General features: G+C 31.9%; 1 protein-coding gene across 1 annotated transcript; it reads right to left on the bottom strand.

The window, feature by feature from the left end:
* Positions 1-7835: 7835 nt before the first annotated feature.
* LOC139519161 (la-related protein 6-like) lies at positions 7836-15642 on the bottom strand. Its single transcript, XM_071310996.1, has 2 exons — positions 15595-15642; positions 7836-14524 (listed from the first exon to the last, which is right to left on the bottom strand). The coding sequence occupies exon 2, from the start codon at positions 14264-14266 to the stop codon at positions 12818-12820; it is 1449 nt and encodes a 482-aa protein (XP_071167097.1). The 5' UTR covers positions 14267-14524; positions 15595-15642; the 3' UTR covers positions 7836-12817.
* Positions 15643-19767: the final 4125 nt, after the last annotated feature.

Here is a 19767-nt window from a genome sequence, read left to right as displayed (position 1 = left end):
ACTGTTTTACAACAACAAAATTGTTTAAGGTAGCACAATACAAAGATTTTTCACCCCCAATCAGACATCTTTAAACTGATGTAATTCCACTCATCTTTCTTTAAATTTTATAAATGAGGTACCAAAAGAAAGAAGAAGGACCAATCTTTCAAATTGTGATAATTTCATTATGACATAATTATTTCATCATTAATTATTATGTAATTAGTTGCCATATTGTGATGTCTATACTTGAATGAATTTAGCTTCTTTGTTATTCATAGCATCCCAAAATATTTTATAGATTCGTGCACAACACAGTTTGACCTCCAAAACTGTGTCTCATATTTTTCCTATTGTATTTCATTCTCTCATAAATCTTCAATGAAGTTTGCAACATCAATTCATAAGAGACCACTAAATTTAATTGGGTATAAAATTTGTTCTATTGATGTTTTGGAAATCTGAGACACAGTTTTGGAGGTCAAGCTGTGTTGTACAAGAATATATAAAATATTTTGTGATGCCATGAAGAACAAAGAAGCTAAATTCATTCAAGTGTGGACATCACAAGATAGCAACTAATTACATAATAATTAATTATGTAATAATTATGTCATAATGAAATTATCACAACTTGAAAGATTAATCTTTCTTCTTTCTTTTGGTACCTCATTTATAAAATATAAAGCAGGATGAAATGAATTACATCAGTTTAAAGTTGTCTGATTGGGAGTAACAAAATCTTTGTATTGTGCTACCTTAAATGATATGTACAATGTTTTTGTAAATAAAGGCAACAGTAGTCTACCACTGTTCGATAGTCATAAATCGATTGAGAGAAAACAAATCCGTGTCACAAACTAAAACCGAGGGAAACACATCAACTATAAAAAAAAAAAAAAAAAACAACGAAACAACAGAAGCACTGACGTGCAACAAAAAAACTAACGACAATGCAACAAACACAGAAACGAACTATAAGATAACAACTGCCATTTTCCGGAGTTGGTATATGGTGGGTTGGACCTGGTTTTATGGCTAGCTAAACCTCGCGCTTTTATGGCAATGTTAAATATAACACTAAAATAACAACATTGCATGACAGGAACAAATAAATGCATAAACATTCAGGACCGAGAAATACACAAATAAACAATACAATAGTATATTTTGACATGCAGAATAAAAACGAACACGTGACACACAAAACGGTCATACTCGGGAATAGTTCATGCTCGGTACTTAAAAGACCAGACGACGTAAATAGTAAACCACAATATAAGACGTGGTAAATATGTCCTTAGTTAGTTTAGACACAGACACATCGTATGGATCAACCAATTCGTGATGGTACTCATAAAATATACGGAGTGTCATTTTTAATCTTTCCTCCTCATAACTTTGTTGGAGCAGTTTCTGCGTAAGGAGCACACTCCTGTTTATGAAGTCCGTATAATGTGAACATTCACAAGTATAACGTATCAACTGAGATATGTAAACGCCATACGATACGATAGGGCAGAGGGTATGTTACAGCTGGGAAATTGAAAATTGATAATTGGGAAGTTGAAATCGTCCCGTGTGTCATAGATTTTAGTGTTAAGTCGTCCAAAAGAGGGACGAAAGACAGCAGAGGGACAGTCAAACTCATAAATCGAAAATACAGAATAAGCAACACGAACCCTACCAAAAACTAGGGGTGATCAACTGTCTTAATATTAAGGAAAAGATCAAGTTAAGAAGCAGTCCTTCTAGTACCAGTAGTATCCTTAGCGTAAATTTCACTGGGATATATTAGATGTAAGTATTAATTGGCTGAAATATGGGTTATTCAGTGACAGGAAATCGTCAATATATCTGAAAGTAAAATTGAAAAATTTCGCAAGATGCTTTTTCTTTTTGTCTTTTAGAAGGTTCTGAATGAATTCTGCTTCATACGAGTACAAACACAAATTAGCCAGTAGGGGTGCACAATTAGTACCCATTTGAATACCGGCTGGGTTTTTTTAAATATCCATCTTCCAAACTCAACAAATGTATATTGTCGATCAAAAAGTCCAGCATTTTGATAATATCATCTTCAGTATATTTTCTTTTAGATTTAGTGCGGTTCTTCACAAAATAAGAATAATTATAACCCAAAACAAGAAATTTGTATCTACGATTCCCATTTTTGCCAAGGTATTGTTACGATGCACATGAGCAATTCGGAGTTTTGGATTTCAGATCTTTGATGTTAAAGGCCTGTAAAACCCTCATGTGGTTGAAAATCTTGGATGAAATAGACTGGGTGTAAGTATAAGAAGCTGTTGAATCAGAGATGTCGGACAAAATACGAAGTAAGACTTTTTTGTTAAACTTGGTGGTAATCAATCTTAATAAAAGTTCGGAATAAGAAACCCTGGTGGAAAGAAACTTTGACTAAATTATGGTATGAGATGTGTTATGCTGAAAAGCATGGAAAAAATGCAATAAAATGCCCCGAAACAGCTTTTAGCTATATATGTACAAAAGAGGAAACATATTGATCGTGAGAATCAGCATATGTTTTGAAAACGATTGGTAAAATAAATATTACTGAAAGTCGTATAAATGGGTAATTCCAATGGAAGCAATCGATGATAATGGTTATGTAAGTTCTGAATTAGCAGATGTTCCTGGTAAATGGAAATCTGAGGAGTTTTCAGACTTGCTTAAGCAGCAGTACAGTTTGATTACCGTTTTGTTATTCTTGTACCAGTATGAAAAATAACTCATTAGTCATTAGAGATACCAGGTTGAAAATTTTATATATATATATATATATAACTCGTCTAAACATCAACCCAACAATGTTAGATCTGTAAATTTGCTTTCATATATATATATATACGCCAGACGCGCGTTTCGTCTACAAAAGACTCATCAGTGACGCTCGAATAAAAAAATGTTAAAAAGGCCAAATAAAGTACGAAGTTAAAAGAAGAGGGAACTTTTAATGATTTTTTGTTGACGGCTTCTATTTCATTTCAGGAAACAGTCAGTCCATGCTTTTGAAAAGACAAAAAGGGGTTAACCTGCTAGCAGAGTTCAGCGCTAATTTTAAACAATTTATTAGATTTTTGTTTAAGATATGGTAGTGTTCCCGATCTATGGAATAGAACTGTAATTATTAATCCTTTTCCTGATTGATCTAACATGGTAGACGCAAAAGATCCCGTTGTTATGGAGGGATCGCCATTGCAGCAGTGTCTTACACATTGTACTGTATTATACAGTTTATACTGAGCGATAGATAAGCTCAGTGGGTAGATGATAACAATGTTCGGGCTGACAAACAAAATGGTTTGCGGCAACAACATAGACCAATCATCTATCCTTAATAATTTGATTGATGTTAGAAAAAAACCGTAAATCAACCTTTTGCGCCTATTTCAATTTTAAAAGACACTATACTAAGAGATATTTTATCGTAGAAACCAATAAAATTGGTTTTGCGCAAACTTGTGGTTTTGCTATTTAAGTGAAAACACAAAAATACTGAAATCCATGGAAAATTCAAAACAGAAAGTCCCTAATCAAATGGCAAAACCAAAAGCTCAAACACATCCAACTCAAACGAAAAGACAAATACGGTCATATTCTTGACTTGGAACAGGCATTTTTTTAATGAAGAAAATGTTGAATAAAAGCTGGTTTCATAGCTAGATAAACCTCTGACATGTATGACAGTCGCATAACATTGCATTATATTTACAACGATGTGTGAACAAAACAAACAGACAGAAAAGGTAAAATGTAAAAAAATAAGTCAATTTATACTGTAAATAAGTTCTGTAAGAATAAACGATAATTGCATAGACTGGTTTGATAAAAATTGTGGCTTGAAACAAGGATGTCCCTTGTCGCTCATTTTGTTCAAGTGGTATATTAATGATTAAGTTACATTTCTAAAGTCCTTTGACAGCATAATGGAAAAAATCTATGAAAACTTGTGCAATTTATTATATGCTGATGACGTGAAGGTAGACTTTTCAATTGATTTATATACCAATATAATTATTCTGCTACTCATTAGCGAGTACTTCACATGACAAAACTTTTGTTCTAGTAATCGCTGAACCATTGAAAATAAGGTCAAGGACAATTGCAGGTGACAGACGGAAATATCGTAATTATAGGGCATCTGCATACCAGAAATAAAGCATCCAGGTATTCTACATTCTAAAACGTAAAGCTGTATTCAACTAGTGTAAATCATTTTGTTTACTTCAATGATGCATCTACAAAATAATTGACATCTTATTGGTAGAAGTAGCCAATAGTAAATGGACTTTAACTTCAATGCAATTACATGTATTCTTAAGATATGTTAAATATATGTTACCAGCTATTTTTAGAAAACAACCTATTCTCATGTAAACAACTGGCAATATACTGGCGTAGTCCTTCATTGGTATCAGTACTTTAGAAAAATCGTGGGTTGTACTTGGTTTTATCCCACACTAAATATCCAACTCATACGACCTTTTCAATTAGTCAGTGTCATTACCACGTATAATTTTTCAATTTTATGAAGATAACTTAGAAAATATTTCGATCAGATTAGAGAGACAATCCTTAGTAATGCATACTTGGGCCTACATCCTGGCCATCGTATTATTTTGTTATGGTCGTGGTTATGATTCTCTCAGATGATTAATGACGTATTTACACTAAAGCCATTGGATGTGTACTGATTAATATTTAAGTCTGGGTAACATGATGTATTCATTTTTTGTAATTCGTTTGAACAAATTTTCAGGAACTGCGAGTTCTCTTAGATAGTAACTTTGCCTTCTTGATGTTTTTATTTGGGTTGTTTTTTTTTTGCTATGATATATAATGTTTCAAGTCCTGTTCAACTGGTTTTTAAAACATGTCTTATGTTGTGCCGTTAACACCGCAATAATAAATAACATGTTTGAACCTGTCACATTTTTAGGTGCTTGTTATTCAGTGGTTGGCGGCTGTCAATATCATAAGGTTTTTGTTCATCGTTTTGTAAATAAACCAGGCTGTTCATGTTCAATTTGTTTTGCATTTTGTCATGAAGTTAACTTTTCCAGCTTCCTATTTAATCATTGTTGAAGGTCGTACAGTGACATATAGCTCCTTATATTTACCTCAGGTGAATCTGTTAGAATGTTGTTTCATTGGCAATCAAACCAACTCTCCTCATTTTCAAATTTTAATAAAAATTGAGATGAAACAAGCATGACAGTTGTTATCCATCCGTTGGATGTGTTTGAGCTTTTGATTTTGTGATTTGATTAGGGACTTTCCGTTCTGAATTTTCTTGAGGCAATATTTTTGTGATTTTACCTTTCTTCTGTGAGCATTGAATGGCAATGCAGACAATGACAAAACTCCTTTTCTGTTTAATTTTCATTATACTTGAACAAAAAATTTCATTATACTTAAACAAAACGCTAAACCAGATGATTCCTTTATCTTTAACTTGTGAAGGTGTAAAACTATAAAACAAATACAAAGTCAACGTCTCCAGGTATGAACAAACTAGAGGCTCTAAAGAGCCTGTGTCGCTCACCTTGGTCCATGTGAATATTAAACAAAGGACACAGATGGATTCATGACAAAATTGTGTTTTGGTGATGGTGATGTGTTTGTAGATCTTACTTTACTAATCATTCTTGCTGCTTACAATTATCTCTATCTATAGCAGTACTTTCTGTGGAAAATGTTATTGAAAATCTTCAAATTTTAAGAAAATTGTTAAAAATTGACTATGAAGGGCAATAACTCCTTAGGGGGTCAATTGACTATTTTGGTCAGACTGACTTATTTTTAGTTCTTACTTTGCTGTACATTATTGCTGTTTACAGTTTGTCTCTATCTATAATAATATTCAAGATAATAACAAAAAAACAGCAAAATTTCCTCAAAATTACCAATTCAGGGGCAGCAACCTAACAACCGATTATCCGATTCATCTGAAAATTTCAGGGCAGATAGATCGTGACCTGATCAACAATTTTACTTCCTCTCAGATTTGCTCTAAATGCTTTGGTTTTTGAGTTATAAGCCAAAAACTGTATTTTACCCCTATGTTCTATTTTTAGCCATGGCGGCCATCTTGGTTGGTTGGCCGGGTCACCGGACACATTTTTAAATCTAGAAACCACAATGATGATTATGGCCAAGTTTGGTTAAATTTGGCACAGTAGTTTCAGAGGAGAAGATTTTTCTAAAAGATTACTAAGATTTACGAAAAATGGTTAAAAAATTGACTATAAAGGGCAATAACTCCTAAAGTAGTCAACTGACCATTTTGGTCATGTAAACTTATTTGTAGATCTTACTTTGCTGAACATTATTGCTGTTTAAAGTTTATCTCTATCTATAATAATATTCAAGATAATAACCAAAAACAGCAAAATTTCCTTAAAATTACCATTTCAGGGGCAGCAACCCAACAACGGAATGTCCGATTCATCTGAAAATTTCAGGGCAGATAGATCTTGACCTGATCAACAATTTTACTTCCTCTCAGATTTGCTCTAAATGCTTTGGTTTTTGAGTTATAAGCCAAAAACTGCATTTAACCCCTATGTTCTATTTTTAGCCATGGCGGCCATCTTGATTGGTTGGCCGGGTCACCGGACACATTTTTAAATCTAGATACCACAATGATGATTATGGCCAAGTTTGGTTAAATTTGGCACAGTAGTTTCAGAGAAGATTTTTCTAAAAGATTACTAAGATTTACGAAAAATGGTTAAAAATTGACTATAAAGGGCGATAACTCCTAAAGTGGTCAACTGACCATTTTGATCATGTTGACTTATTTGTAGATCTTACTTTGCTGAACATTATTGCTGTTTACAGTTTATCTCTATCTATAATAATATTCAAGATAATAACCAAAAACAGCAAAATTTCCTTAAAATTACCATTTCAGGGGCAGCAACCCAACAACGAAATGTCTGATTCATCTGAAAATTTCAGGGCAGATAGATCTTGACCTGTTGAACAATATTACCCCATGTCAGATTTGCTCTAAATGCTTTGGTTTTTGAGTTATAAGCCAAAAACTGCATTTTACCCCTATGTTCTATTTTTAGCCATGGTGGCCATCTTGGTTGGTTGGCCGGGTCACCGGACACATTTTTTAAACTAGATGATTGTGGCCAAGTTTGGTTAAATTTGGCCCAGTAGTTTCAGAGGAGAAGATTTTTGTAAAAGATAACGCAGGACGACGACGGACGCCAAGTGATGAGAAAAGCTCACTTGGCCCTTTGGGCCAGGTGAGCTAAAAAGGGTAGAAAACTTATTATTTGGGCAAATTTTTTTAGGGCAAGTTCCATAACTCTGCACAAAATCTTAAGATCGTAACAAAATTTGAACGTGATCATATCTGTGACTTGCCCTCACTTTATACCAATTTTTAAATCAATATCTTCAAGCACAAAGAAAAAAGTGCAGAATAGTAACATTTGAGTGAATTATAAAGTCTATGGACAATAACTCTGGACAAAATCTTAAGAACAGAACAAAATTCAAACTTGTCATGATGAAAATAAACCAAATATCAAATTAATACCGTCAAGCACTAAGTAAAAAGTGGAGAAAACTCATTTGACACATTGACAGATGTCGGTAGGGACCTAGACTCCATAACATTCTATTTTAAAATTGTGTCACTGGCAATATCTACAAGTGTCAGAACTTATTTACCAAATTGTAATATATAATGTTTCTTATTCTAAAATCTATTGAATCATCTCAGGAATATTTTGCTGATATGCTTAATGCATAAACTGATGGAAATACAAACAGGGTGACAAATGAGGTTCAATCCAGCACAACACATGTTTAGGTTTCCACTTTTTTTTTTTATTCAAATGCATGATTTTCTGCATTTGGAATGCAAAATGAGAAACAAAAAATGCACAGCACCTTCAGTACAGAAATAGACTATGAACATATCAAACTTACAAACAATAACAAAACTGCTGTGTAAAAAGTATACCTTACTTTGAAATAGTTTCATAAGTCTCTCTTATAACAATTCAAAATAAATACAAAGTCACATGATCACATATAGTTTACATTGTAGAGATTAATATATAGCAATAAACTACTTATTACTAGTTGGAAACAAGCAATTTGAACGTTCATTGTCTTTTTGTAAAAAATAAAAATAAGTTTTTTTTATAAAATTTCCTCTAATGTAGAAAATATTTTGAACAATTGAATATTTTGCACCAAAAGTGGATCTTAACAACAATTTAATTTGAAATGTTGTATTCAAATTAAAACAAAGGCAAATGTACAAAAACTCTGAGGTCAAAGTACAAAATTACAACACAATTCCTCATTTCTATTCTCTATTTTACTGCTTTTACTTACTTTGAACATTGGGTTCTTAAACATGAACAAATCCTACATTTGTGTTAACATTAAATTTCTTGTTTCATAAACATTATTTGTATTATTGCCATTTTGAAACTTTGCTCAATGTTTATGTATGTATACATTATTATTACAAAACAATGCTTTAAGAAAAGAATCACATATGCTTGAAAGGTGGGATTTTTACAATACATTGTATTAGAATGAACATTTGTATGAAATCATAGACAAGACCTGACAAATAAATAGCTTTGGCAGTTTTACAGCCAAAAAATATATATATCTTGAGACGTTAATATGATGAAATTGTATGTTACAAAAATGAGTAAATGGATTTTGCTTAAGTGAATGGAATTATCCTATTATCACTTATCATTGTATTCTTACAGTTTAAAGTTGCTTTATATAAATACACCCAAAAAGTCAAATAGATAACTTATGACTAAATTAAGTCTGTTATCATATGAATATTTTAATCATCTCAAACCATTTTCTTGAAAAAGTTTTGGTCACACTAAAAATCTTATTAAAGTCTATCTCAAGGGAAATTTATTTTCCAAATTATCTATATCATTTTATTCTAAAATCTTGTCAAACTAAAATTTTGGAATGAAAAGAAATTTAGAGTTTGTTTTTGGAAATGTGTGTCACTCATTGACATTCATTGTGAAATATATCTAAATATCTTTTTCATCATGTTCATATGAAGTAGTGAACTAGTGTACATGTATTTGTTCAGCCTTACACATTACATTTATTTCTACAAAGCATGACATTAAAAACATTTTTGATGAAATTTTATGATCTTTTAGATCATATAAATTAAAGGGTATACAATGTACATAAATTTAAAAAAAAATAATATGATCAATATTTGATATAAACATGATAAATGGTCTTCTTAGGACAAGTAATTGAAAAAGATTTTACCACATAAAAAGTAGACAGTTTTTATAAATGAGCAATACAGTCATAAAACATAATTCAAGATAAACAAATTCAAAAAACATTTAAAAAAAAAAAGTAAAATAACAATGAATTGGAATGGTAAATTGCAATATTTACATGGTATTTAATATCTAAATGATCTAAGTATCAACATGATCTTGGGAGCTTCAGGGCAGAAACCAGTATTAACTGTTTTCTCCATAATAGCACTTTTAGACGCCTCTGTTTACTATACATCAGTTAAAACGCTGTGATTAAGAAATCAAAAAAAGAAGTATAAAATTGTGAATAACTGGCGTAAATTTTCTTGATGAAATAATTGTTCATGAACTTGAATAATAATTTCAAACATGTTTTCTTTTTTTTTTGCACTGTCCCTTTTGTTGACTTTTCAAACCAGCTGAAATTGCATTAATTACGATTTCTATTCGAAAAAGTACCGGTGTGTAAAAAAAATCATGGAGGAAAAGATTTACATGAGATCCCTTATGTTCTGGGTAGACCAGAGATGGCAAAAAAAAAATCAATTTATCACCTGTATATCATTACTAGTTGATATTAACTATCAACATGACCAATGCATTACTTTAACATCAACTAATCTACAACATATTTGACATCACAATTTCTAAAGGCATTTTACAAGTAGTGAAAATAGACTTTTGAACACTTTGTTAATGTATGCAACAATAATGGCAACATGTACAATATTCTTTGAATACTTTTAACCAAACATTAATATAAATGCTCAGAATTTTAGTGATTTTCTACACTGGAAGATAACAACAATAAATATCTGATATGAACATTGATATATAATTTCACAGGAAGCCAATTTCAGTCTTTAACAAATATTCAGACAGGCATGCAGTATCAGCCATTCTAAAACATGACTTTCGTTTAAAAAAAAATGTGATAAAAAGGTTCTGTTATTATGGTCATATAATGCATAGGCGGATCCAGCCCCCCCCCCCCCCTTTTCACAGAAAAATTTGGAGATCACTGAAGCATGACTGGAGCCCCTTATGTAAGTGTGAAGTGTGTCAGCTCCACCCCCACCCCCCTTATAAAAAGTTCTGGGTCTGCCACTGTATGTTGTCTGAAAAATAGTGCTACTGTAATTTCAGAAACTTTGTGATGTTTTTATCCACCGGATTAATGGACAGGGTGACCATCATATTAGATGAAATTAACATTGAAACCTCTGTTCAACAGCCCTATTGAAACATTTGTACAATATTTAATGCAAATAATGAAAGCATCAATAAATATGTGCAATAATTTCAAAACTACATGTTCAAAATGTACAGTAATAATAATATCAAAGTTTTAATCTGAACACAATTAAAACATGTAATAGAAAAGTTTAATAAAGTAATCTCTTAGAGCACTTAAGACATGTGTAAAATACAAATTTTGTTGTACATCCTTGGTAACGATCTTAGCAAATGTATACCTAAATGACCTAGTGATCATTTCAATTACATTTTTCCCTTAACAATGCTTAATATTCTATCTATTATGTAAACACTGTATGATATCCATAGAAATTGCATGATTAAACATGGTAAATGGACATCATGGACATAAAAAGACATGTGAAAAGATTAAAATGGTAACAAAAAAAATAAAATTTCTTTTCCATTATCATGATTATTAAAAATGCTTGAAGAGCATACTGACAGACTTGCATTTCATGTCATACCTGTCTGGCAGTAGTCTCTTGAAGCATTTCTGTGATAGTTGTTGTTCCTACCACAGTACAAGTTTATATTAATTTTGTACATACATTTCATAAAATTTGGACAAAACTGAGAAAATCACTTCTTCAAAAGTAAAGATACATGTACAGTATAAAGTGTAACATACAATGTACAAATGTACCTCATCATGATTATGTAAAAGATATTTAAAAAATATGCTCTCATTAAAATAAGAACAAGATATTTTAATGAATTTTGGCCAGGTACAAACATTCAAAGAAAAGGTAGCATGGTTAATATATAAACTTAATAAAATAAAACAACTTAAAAAATATACTTTGTGTGTTCATTTTCATAATTATTTATTCATGATTGAATGTGTAAAAAACTGAAATTCTTAAAATTTAAATAATAATAAAACAAATAAAGTTTGATTGCTTGCTTATGACATACGGGTAACTTTATCAGTCTCAAACATTTAAACAGCTTTATATACTTTAATACATGTTTTGATGTAACCAAAGTTGTCTCCCCTATACCATAAGTTATGATTATGAGGAACTAGAAAAACAATATGTTTTAAATAAAATATTTAATTCTTAGAAAAAGTTTTCTGACATATAGTAATTTTTAATCTTTATTAAAGTCTGGATAAATCCCAAAAGGTATCATTAGTTGTCAAATATTGAATAAATAAACTATATTTACTAGAAAATGACTGACAGCTGTCAATTTAATCATAATTAATTGAGTTATAGTAGTATAAAAATTATATTAAGGTGTAAATTAAATTACATTTATTTGTTGTAGTCAAAGAGACAATTTGATTTTTTTTTATTTATTAAATTAGTGGGTTGACATGCTCAGTAAACAAATCATGATATTTACACAAAATACATGTACAATGTACATGTACATGAATTTGTAAATTTGTACATGTGGCACAAACTGTTTACTTTAGTAGTAAGCATTTAAATTAAAGACCTGTTTACACCATCATGTATTAATGCATAGAAGTTAATCAGACCTAAATAAGCAAATGTCTAATTTAAATTAGAAATTAATACAATTCTTTCATTTTAAGATTATTTGACCCAATGCAAACACCCAACAATCTTTCACAATAAAAAATCATGATAATAATTACAGACATATGATAACTGTGCAAATCATTATTATATTTACAGACAATACTGCCAAAAATCAGAATAATATTTACTGACAGGACTCCCTATAAAAAGTTTGAAATAAAACTTATGTCTACAAGATTTGATATCTAAAATGACAAACATTTATACTATAAACTATCACAAAAGCCATGACAGCATGTTAAATCATAATTTAATGAATAACTGACATTATATTAAAACCTGCCTTACTTGGTAAAATATTACTTTATGAAGATGTGAATATCTATGAACAAATGCATCTATATATATATTCAATCACAACAAAGACAAGGACAGTTTAACATGTTCAACAATTAATATTGTTCAAGACCAAATCAAAAATATATGTACTAACAATGTACTTAAAGCTACATGTACATCAATGGTGAAGACATTTACAAGATTTCTTTGTTTCCATGTTCAGTTGTAATGAATACTTCATTTGTGGTTAATTTAAAATTTGTTAAATACACACTGTTAACTGTACATGTTACTTTATCATTTACAGAGTAAGAAAAAATAAATGGTTTTGAGATATTTCCTGTATCAAAATATTTTTCATTTGGCCTTAATACATTGTACATGTAATAAACATTTAATAATGCCTATAAGTTATAACAATTATGAGAATGTACTACTTCTTGGTTTTCCTCTACCAAGATGAAATCCTATAGTACCATCTGGTCCTTTAGGTTGACGTACCACACCTTCCATGTCATGCATGCGTTTTGGTCCATTACTTTCATTTGATGCTAGAGGACTCTTTTCTTGTGCGGCTTTTAACATCCTCCTACGGATCCAAGGACTTGATGGACTACCCTCCCCACCTGAAGAGTAATCAGTGTATTGTTTGCGACTAGTTTCTGGACTACTCCTAGGACTATGTCTAGGGCTCAAGTTTGGACTGTTATCTGCCAATGGAGATTTACCATGCTGAAACTTACTCCGTTGCATCCTTGGACTAGTCATTGGACTTGACCTTGGACTAGATCTTGGAGAATTACCTGGACTAAGTTTATTAACGTCTAAATGATTTGGGCTCAGTGACGTTTGATGCGACTGACGACCACGTCCTGAACTTTCAACCTCTGAGCCACTACTGTAACAAGATGAATCATTGTTTTTAGCAAGTTCATCAATTCTGTTTTTCTTTCGTCGTTCACGTCTCTTTTTTAGTTTTTTGGAATCTTCTTCATCATCTTCTTTTCCAGTATCATTACCTTGACCATTCTGATCTTTTCTATCTTTCTTCTTTTGAGCAGAAAGGAGTACAACTCGCATCCCTTTTCTCCAATCATCAGTATTGTTCAATCTTTCCACAGCTAATTTGGCATGTTCATGTTTTTCAAATTCTATTACGGCACATGTTGTTGTTCCTATTTCAGGATGTTTATTTGCATGCTTCTTTACGTCTTGAGGAATTGTCTTTCCAGGACGTAGAATTCTAATCAATGAAACTTCTCCACATTTTGAAAAAACTTCTGCCACATTTTCAATAGTTGGATTTTCCATCGGTAGGTTTACAACTACAATGGACCTTGATGGTATTGTTTCATCATACTCTGGAAGTGGATCCTTTCTGCGTACTTTTCTACCCTCTTCATTTACATCAAGCTTATCAGAGAGTCTTAAACTATATGCAACTACTCGGTAGTCTTTTGTTAAAGATTTCATTTTTTTGAAAGATGTAATTAGTTTAATGCTTACATATCCTTGTTTATTTCTTCGAACATGTTTCAAAAGAAAAGCATCCTTCAGAATATTTGCATCTGAGAAGTAAAACTCAACTTGTTTTATTATTTTGTCACGTAGTTCATCGTCTGGTGCGATAAATTCTGGCTCAGGTGATTTCGAACGATCATTGTCATCAGACGCATTTCTACTACCACCTTCTTCTTCGCTCGTATAGACACTACTATTTGCTTCGTCGTCAACTTTTAACTGGTCCAGTCGAATGTTTTGAATAGACGATATGACCACGTTTTCGTCACCGTTTTGAACATCTGGAGAGGCTGGAACAGTCTCCTCGCGGATTTCGGGGATAATTGAACTTACAGTACAGTCACTCATGATGAAATCTTGCTTAATTGTCTTTGGGTGGATATTTTATACTTCACAACTTAAGCCAAGGTGGTAAAACTGTAGGAAATCCCACAGAACTGCCGACCTCAGTTCCCAACTTCTAAAATATCCTAAAATGACGTCGGTGGTATCGTCTTCCGCTTCCGGTTTACAAAAATAAGGACGGTTTCAAAGTTTCCATTGGGAGAGTTTCATATACAGATAAGCATAAATGAAATCATAACGGAATGATGTTTGTGATACTTGCTGTCAAAATAAAAATAATAAAAATTTATTGACCATTATAACAACAACAACCTCAGCCTTTTCCTTTCAAGCCACAGGCACTCGTCTCAGAAAAAAATTTCCCTTTATATAAAGGTATATATAGGGAATTTTTTTTTCTGAGACGAGTAATTAAAGGTATATAGGGAATTTTTTTTCTGATACGAGTGCCTGTGTTTCAAACCACTGATTATATACAGTGGCAACACGTGTATAGAAGCAAAGCATTACACATAAATAAGTAGAAACATTAGTACCATATAGAAAAAATGTAACATATTTAAAGGTATTTTTTTTTTATTTGTATATGTGAAGTGTGTTACCATGGTTTGTAAGTGAACTTGAAACATAACTTTAAACTCTTGAGTGTAGTACATTAACTTTTGATGATAATTGTTTATGCAATCATAAGTACCGGCCTACCCATAACAAATAACGAATCAGATAAAGTTGTTCTTTTCGATGGAGCCTGGATTTGTCACATTCGGTATCCCCCTAATGAAGCGGTTTTTTGTCACAGTTGGGGAAAGGGGCTAAAAAAAGATCGGATTTTTGCCGGTAGTGATGGATGGGGCGTTATCATTTAAGTTAACCACCGACAACTATCCACCAAAGTTCAAATGAAGAGGACTTAATCAATTATACCAAGCATGGCAAAGTGGTCAACTATATGTCATATTTATCGATTTGGAGTTTTCCGCTGTTTTTTGAAGCTGTAAATTTTAAAAGGCGTGTAAACCTCCCGCCCCCTCTAAATACTAGTAACGCTTCCACTAAGAACTATAATTTGTAGCAACTATTTTGATCTGACAGATACAAAAGGATATGTCCTTAAAAACCCACACACAAATAACAAAAAAAACAACATTTCAGTGAACGGCTATTGACTCACTTGCTAGAACTTCTGTATATACTACAATGAATATTCGAGAAAGAATAATTAATATTTTCTCAAGGTCTTCGCTTGTTTTGTTTTTAAATTATTATAAAAGAATTTAATCGTCCTTTTACAGATTTATAAGATTAAAACTTTGTTTTTAAAATATGCTTACCTGCTGTGATAAGAATTGTAAGAACCTTGACATTGCACGTATATAGTCTCCGGGCATAATCAGTCATAAAGTTGTTTATCTTGTTTGTTTATATTCATAAAATCTTTCTGTTTAATATTTTATGAATGTGGCGTCACAAATTAACCGCATTAGAAACGCGGACATAATTCGTATTATTGGTTATTTATAATTATTGGTTATTTTTAATATTAGGTATTGAGTCATCAGTGCAAAAGTTTAAAACTTGGGCTGGACTGGATTTGAAGGGACTGTCGTGTCACTTAACTGGACTAGCTATTGAAATAAAATAAGTTTCATATTTGAAAGGAACATGTTAACTGTTGAAATGCATGGTAATAAAACCACAATGCCTTCAGATATCAGGTCAATAAATCCATCAATTCACTTCACCAGTCAGGGCAAAGATTCAAACCCAGTGAAGTCAAGACACGGTTCTAATATCACCTTTGGCAAGATTGTAATAATCAAATACAACATAATTATGTATATAAAAACAAATTCGTGGCAAATATAATGTAAAAGTTAAAATTTACATATCATGATACTGTAGCTTTCTATTGTAAGTTGGTATAGAAAGTCCCTGTATGAGGGAACGACTATTTGATTTTTTTCAGTGTACGAGGTGGAGGAGAATTTTGTAAAAGGAAAAAAAATGGACGGGTCATGAAGTACTGAAAATAGATACATTTGCACAAGCCAGGATGAAAATGAACATTCTGCAACAATCAAGAAAGAGCAGTGAAACCGTCCTACTTCGACACTGCAGCGCAGAAATCTAAGCATGTATTTCTAGCAGTTAGCTGTATGTGGTACAAGTCGCATTTCCCTTACAATTTCTGTTCCAAACTGTATACCCCGCCACAGTCTTTAAATGTAGTCGTTTATTGTTTACATTATGCTGATGGATTTCTTCTCTTTTTTTTAAATTGTGGCAAATTTTGTCATGCCGGGTGTGCTCATTGTTAAAGAGCTATTTGAGGGGTCCTTAGGTGGCTTAATTGTTAGAAGGCAAAATTTCTGTCCCTATCCAATATACCCTTACTTTGCAGTGGCAGTCCAAATTTCCCAGACTATCATCCTGGATGCCCTCTATTACAAGACCTACCTTTTGTATTCCTTGTTAACTTGTTCTTTACCTGAACATGCATGAAATATTTGCCACTGGACGTTAAGCAACCCATGAACAATCAATCAATCATTGTTAACGGCAGAACTGTTAACAATAGTTGTTTACATCCTATGAGTCCTTTAGTCTCTGGTGGATAGCTTACTTATTCAGTGGCAATCAAACTACACTTTATTTTAGTATTAATATTATAAAGCAATTAACAGAGGCGGATTTGGAGGGGTTTTCAGGGGGCCAGCCTTCCCCCCTTTATGAGAAAAAAACCCGGTTTATTATATAGGTTATGCATGGCTGAAGCATTACTGGAGCGGTCCACCTCAGTCTTAGCCAGTCAGTGCCCCCCCCCCCCCTTTATGAAAATTTCTGAATCTGCCACTGATTGAAACTGCTTATTACCAAACGACGGGGCTCACCGAACTTAAGGTCACCGTCTTCGACTAATCTCAGTCAAGGATTTGTACAGTATAGTTTCCGGTGGTGAGTTTTGGTAAAAATAAAAAACGTCGCAGATAAAGATTTCCCATGATGCTCTTTATCCCAGTGATACAGATACAGTATGGCAGATAGTTGACTGATAGGCGAAAAGCATATTATTAGCATCCATCATTATAGGCTATGTAAAAATCATCTTAAAAAAAACTTTTCGATGAAAATATTTTCTTAATTTGAACTTTTTGTCTTGTAGTAGGGATGCACTACTTAATATATCAAGTATTTTTTTTCTATAAAATTATTAATGATCATTATAGTTTGTCCTCGTCTTGGGAATAATTTCTAGAGTAGGACAATGTCCATATGAAACTTAGTTGGATAGTGTGATGTTAATGACATTTTGTATCCTTAAAGGTCAGAGATTATCCATAATTACATTTGGCTAAGCCTGACAGCCAATCATCCAGTCTACTCTTCGCGTCAGCAGTAAGCGGATTTCGGGCTATAATTTGCGTATATATATGTCGTGTACAAGTTGCGATTTTGTACAGGTTATAACATGTACAAAAATATTGTACATGTTATAACTTGTATAATGCAAAAATACAAGTTATAACATGTACAAAAGTACCTCATACATGTTATAACCTGTACAAAATATTGCTTAAAATGGTTTTAACTTGTACAAAATTTAAAATAAATCTTAATGAAGTAAAATATACATTTAAATTCACCAATGCATAACATGCATAAAGAACAACAATAAATAGGCCAGAACATGTCTTTTTCTTTAGAGGACAATGATCAAAAAGTTTCAGAAATATATGTTTCATGACTTATGTTGGCAAAATGTGTTTTCGTGTAATTGTATGTTTTATACCCATTATGGCTTAAATAAGTGTGAAACTATTTACTAAAAGCTTGCATTCCTCAATGACAGTTACATCAGATACTAGTAATTAATTCTTCCAAAAAAGTTTAAGAACGGTTCCTAATAATTTTGGGAAATACTCCTCCCTCTCAATTTTATAGCATGCAAAGACTAAAACATTGTCGTATATGCTTACCATGTAAAAGCAAGAGAGAGAGGAAATAGTTTTCATCGGACCACGCTTCATTATCAATATCTTTGGATCTACTCTTCAACATTTTTGGCCTTCAGCATGACTTATGTAAATTTATAACTCAATTTTTGTTTATAAACTATGAAATCATGGCATGAGGCAAATGTCATTTTGATGTTTTAAATATATATCCTCTACTTTGAAAGCATTTATTTGTGGCCTTTGGATGTTATCTGCTCCATGGGCGGGTTGTTGTCTTTTAGACACATACCCCGTTTCAATTCCCAATTTTATTTGTAGACACATCTATTCTGGCTATCCTCTTATGTCTTTTAGTGTCAACTAGAATGAAAGTATTTTACTATTGCCTTCTAAGTGGACACTCACAATTATAATTCATCAAATAAAGATATGTCCATAGATAGTCATAAGAGGATCATAAGACATGTCCTAAGATATATCTTATGAAAGGTCTCAGGAATGCTTTGTAATACCGACTCCTGGACATTAACTGTCCCAAAAAAGAAAAAAACACACTAACATGAAGGAATAATAAATAAGTTATGAAAATGTTGTTGAGGTCAATATCATCTGTTGCGATAATAGAAAAATATCCTTATTTTTCGATTTTGTACAAGTTAAAACCATTTTAAAGCAATATTTTGTACAGGTTGTAACATGTATGAGGTACTTTTGTACATGTTATAACTTGTATTTTTGCATTATACAAGTTATAACATGTGCAATATTTTTGTACATGTTATAACCTGTACAAAATTACAACTTGTACACGACATATATATATAACTCGTAATTTAGATATATAACAGCCCAACAATGTAAGATCTGTCAATTTGCGGAAGCAAATTTTTGTTCTTCCTTTGCCGGGATTCGAACTCATGCTACTGAGCCATGATATCGCAATACCAAATATATATATATTCAGATCATATTTCATGAAATTTTGTCTCTGCATAAAACTGTTTTTCAATACACAAATCTCGCCGATCGGATATTTGAAAAATTTGGTACGCATATCTCGAAACTCAAAATTTAACATTTAACATTCATTGATCCATATAAACCTCATTTCATGGCACTTTTTCAATGAAAAAATAAACACAAAAAAAAGGAAAAATACCAGTACGAGAACTCAGATTTATTATTTTTTTGTGTATGCAATTTGAAAGCCCTTTCAAAAGATGCACATAATTTTAGATACAAAGGCATAGCTTATTTACCACGTGAGATATTCAGCCAATTCGAATCAGAAATACGTTTTTGTTAAAAAAAAAAAAAAAAAAAAAGTTAACGTCGTTTGGACAGTATTTGACGCGCATTGTGATTCGAATTAGAATTGACGTTAGGACGTAAAACGTTTTGAATGCGAATTAAACTATATTAATTCGTATACTAGTCAACAAAAGAAACGATACACGACTTTGAAATAACATTTATCAAAAAGTATTAAATATAAAACAAAATGAAATACACCATTTTAAAAAGCTTTCATTTGCAATGTATGCACAT

Source organism: Mytilus edulis, chromosome 4, assembly GCF_963676685.1.
Source record: "Mytilus edulis chromosome 4, xbMytEdul2.2, whole genome shotgun sequence".
Taxonomy (NCBI): Eukaryota; Metazoa; Mollusca; class Bivalvia; order Mytilida; family Mytilidae; genus Mytilus; species Mytilus edulis.
This window is presented reverse-complemented; position numbering and strand designations above follow the sequence as displayed.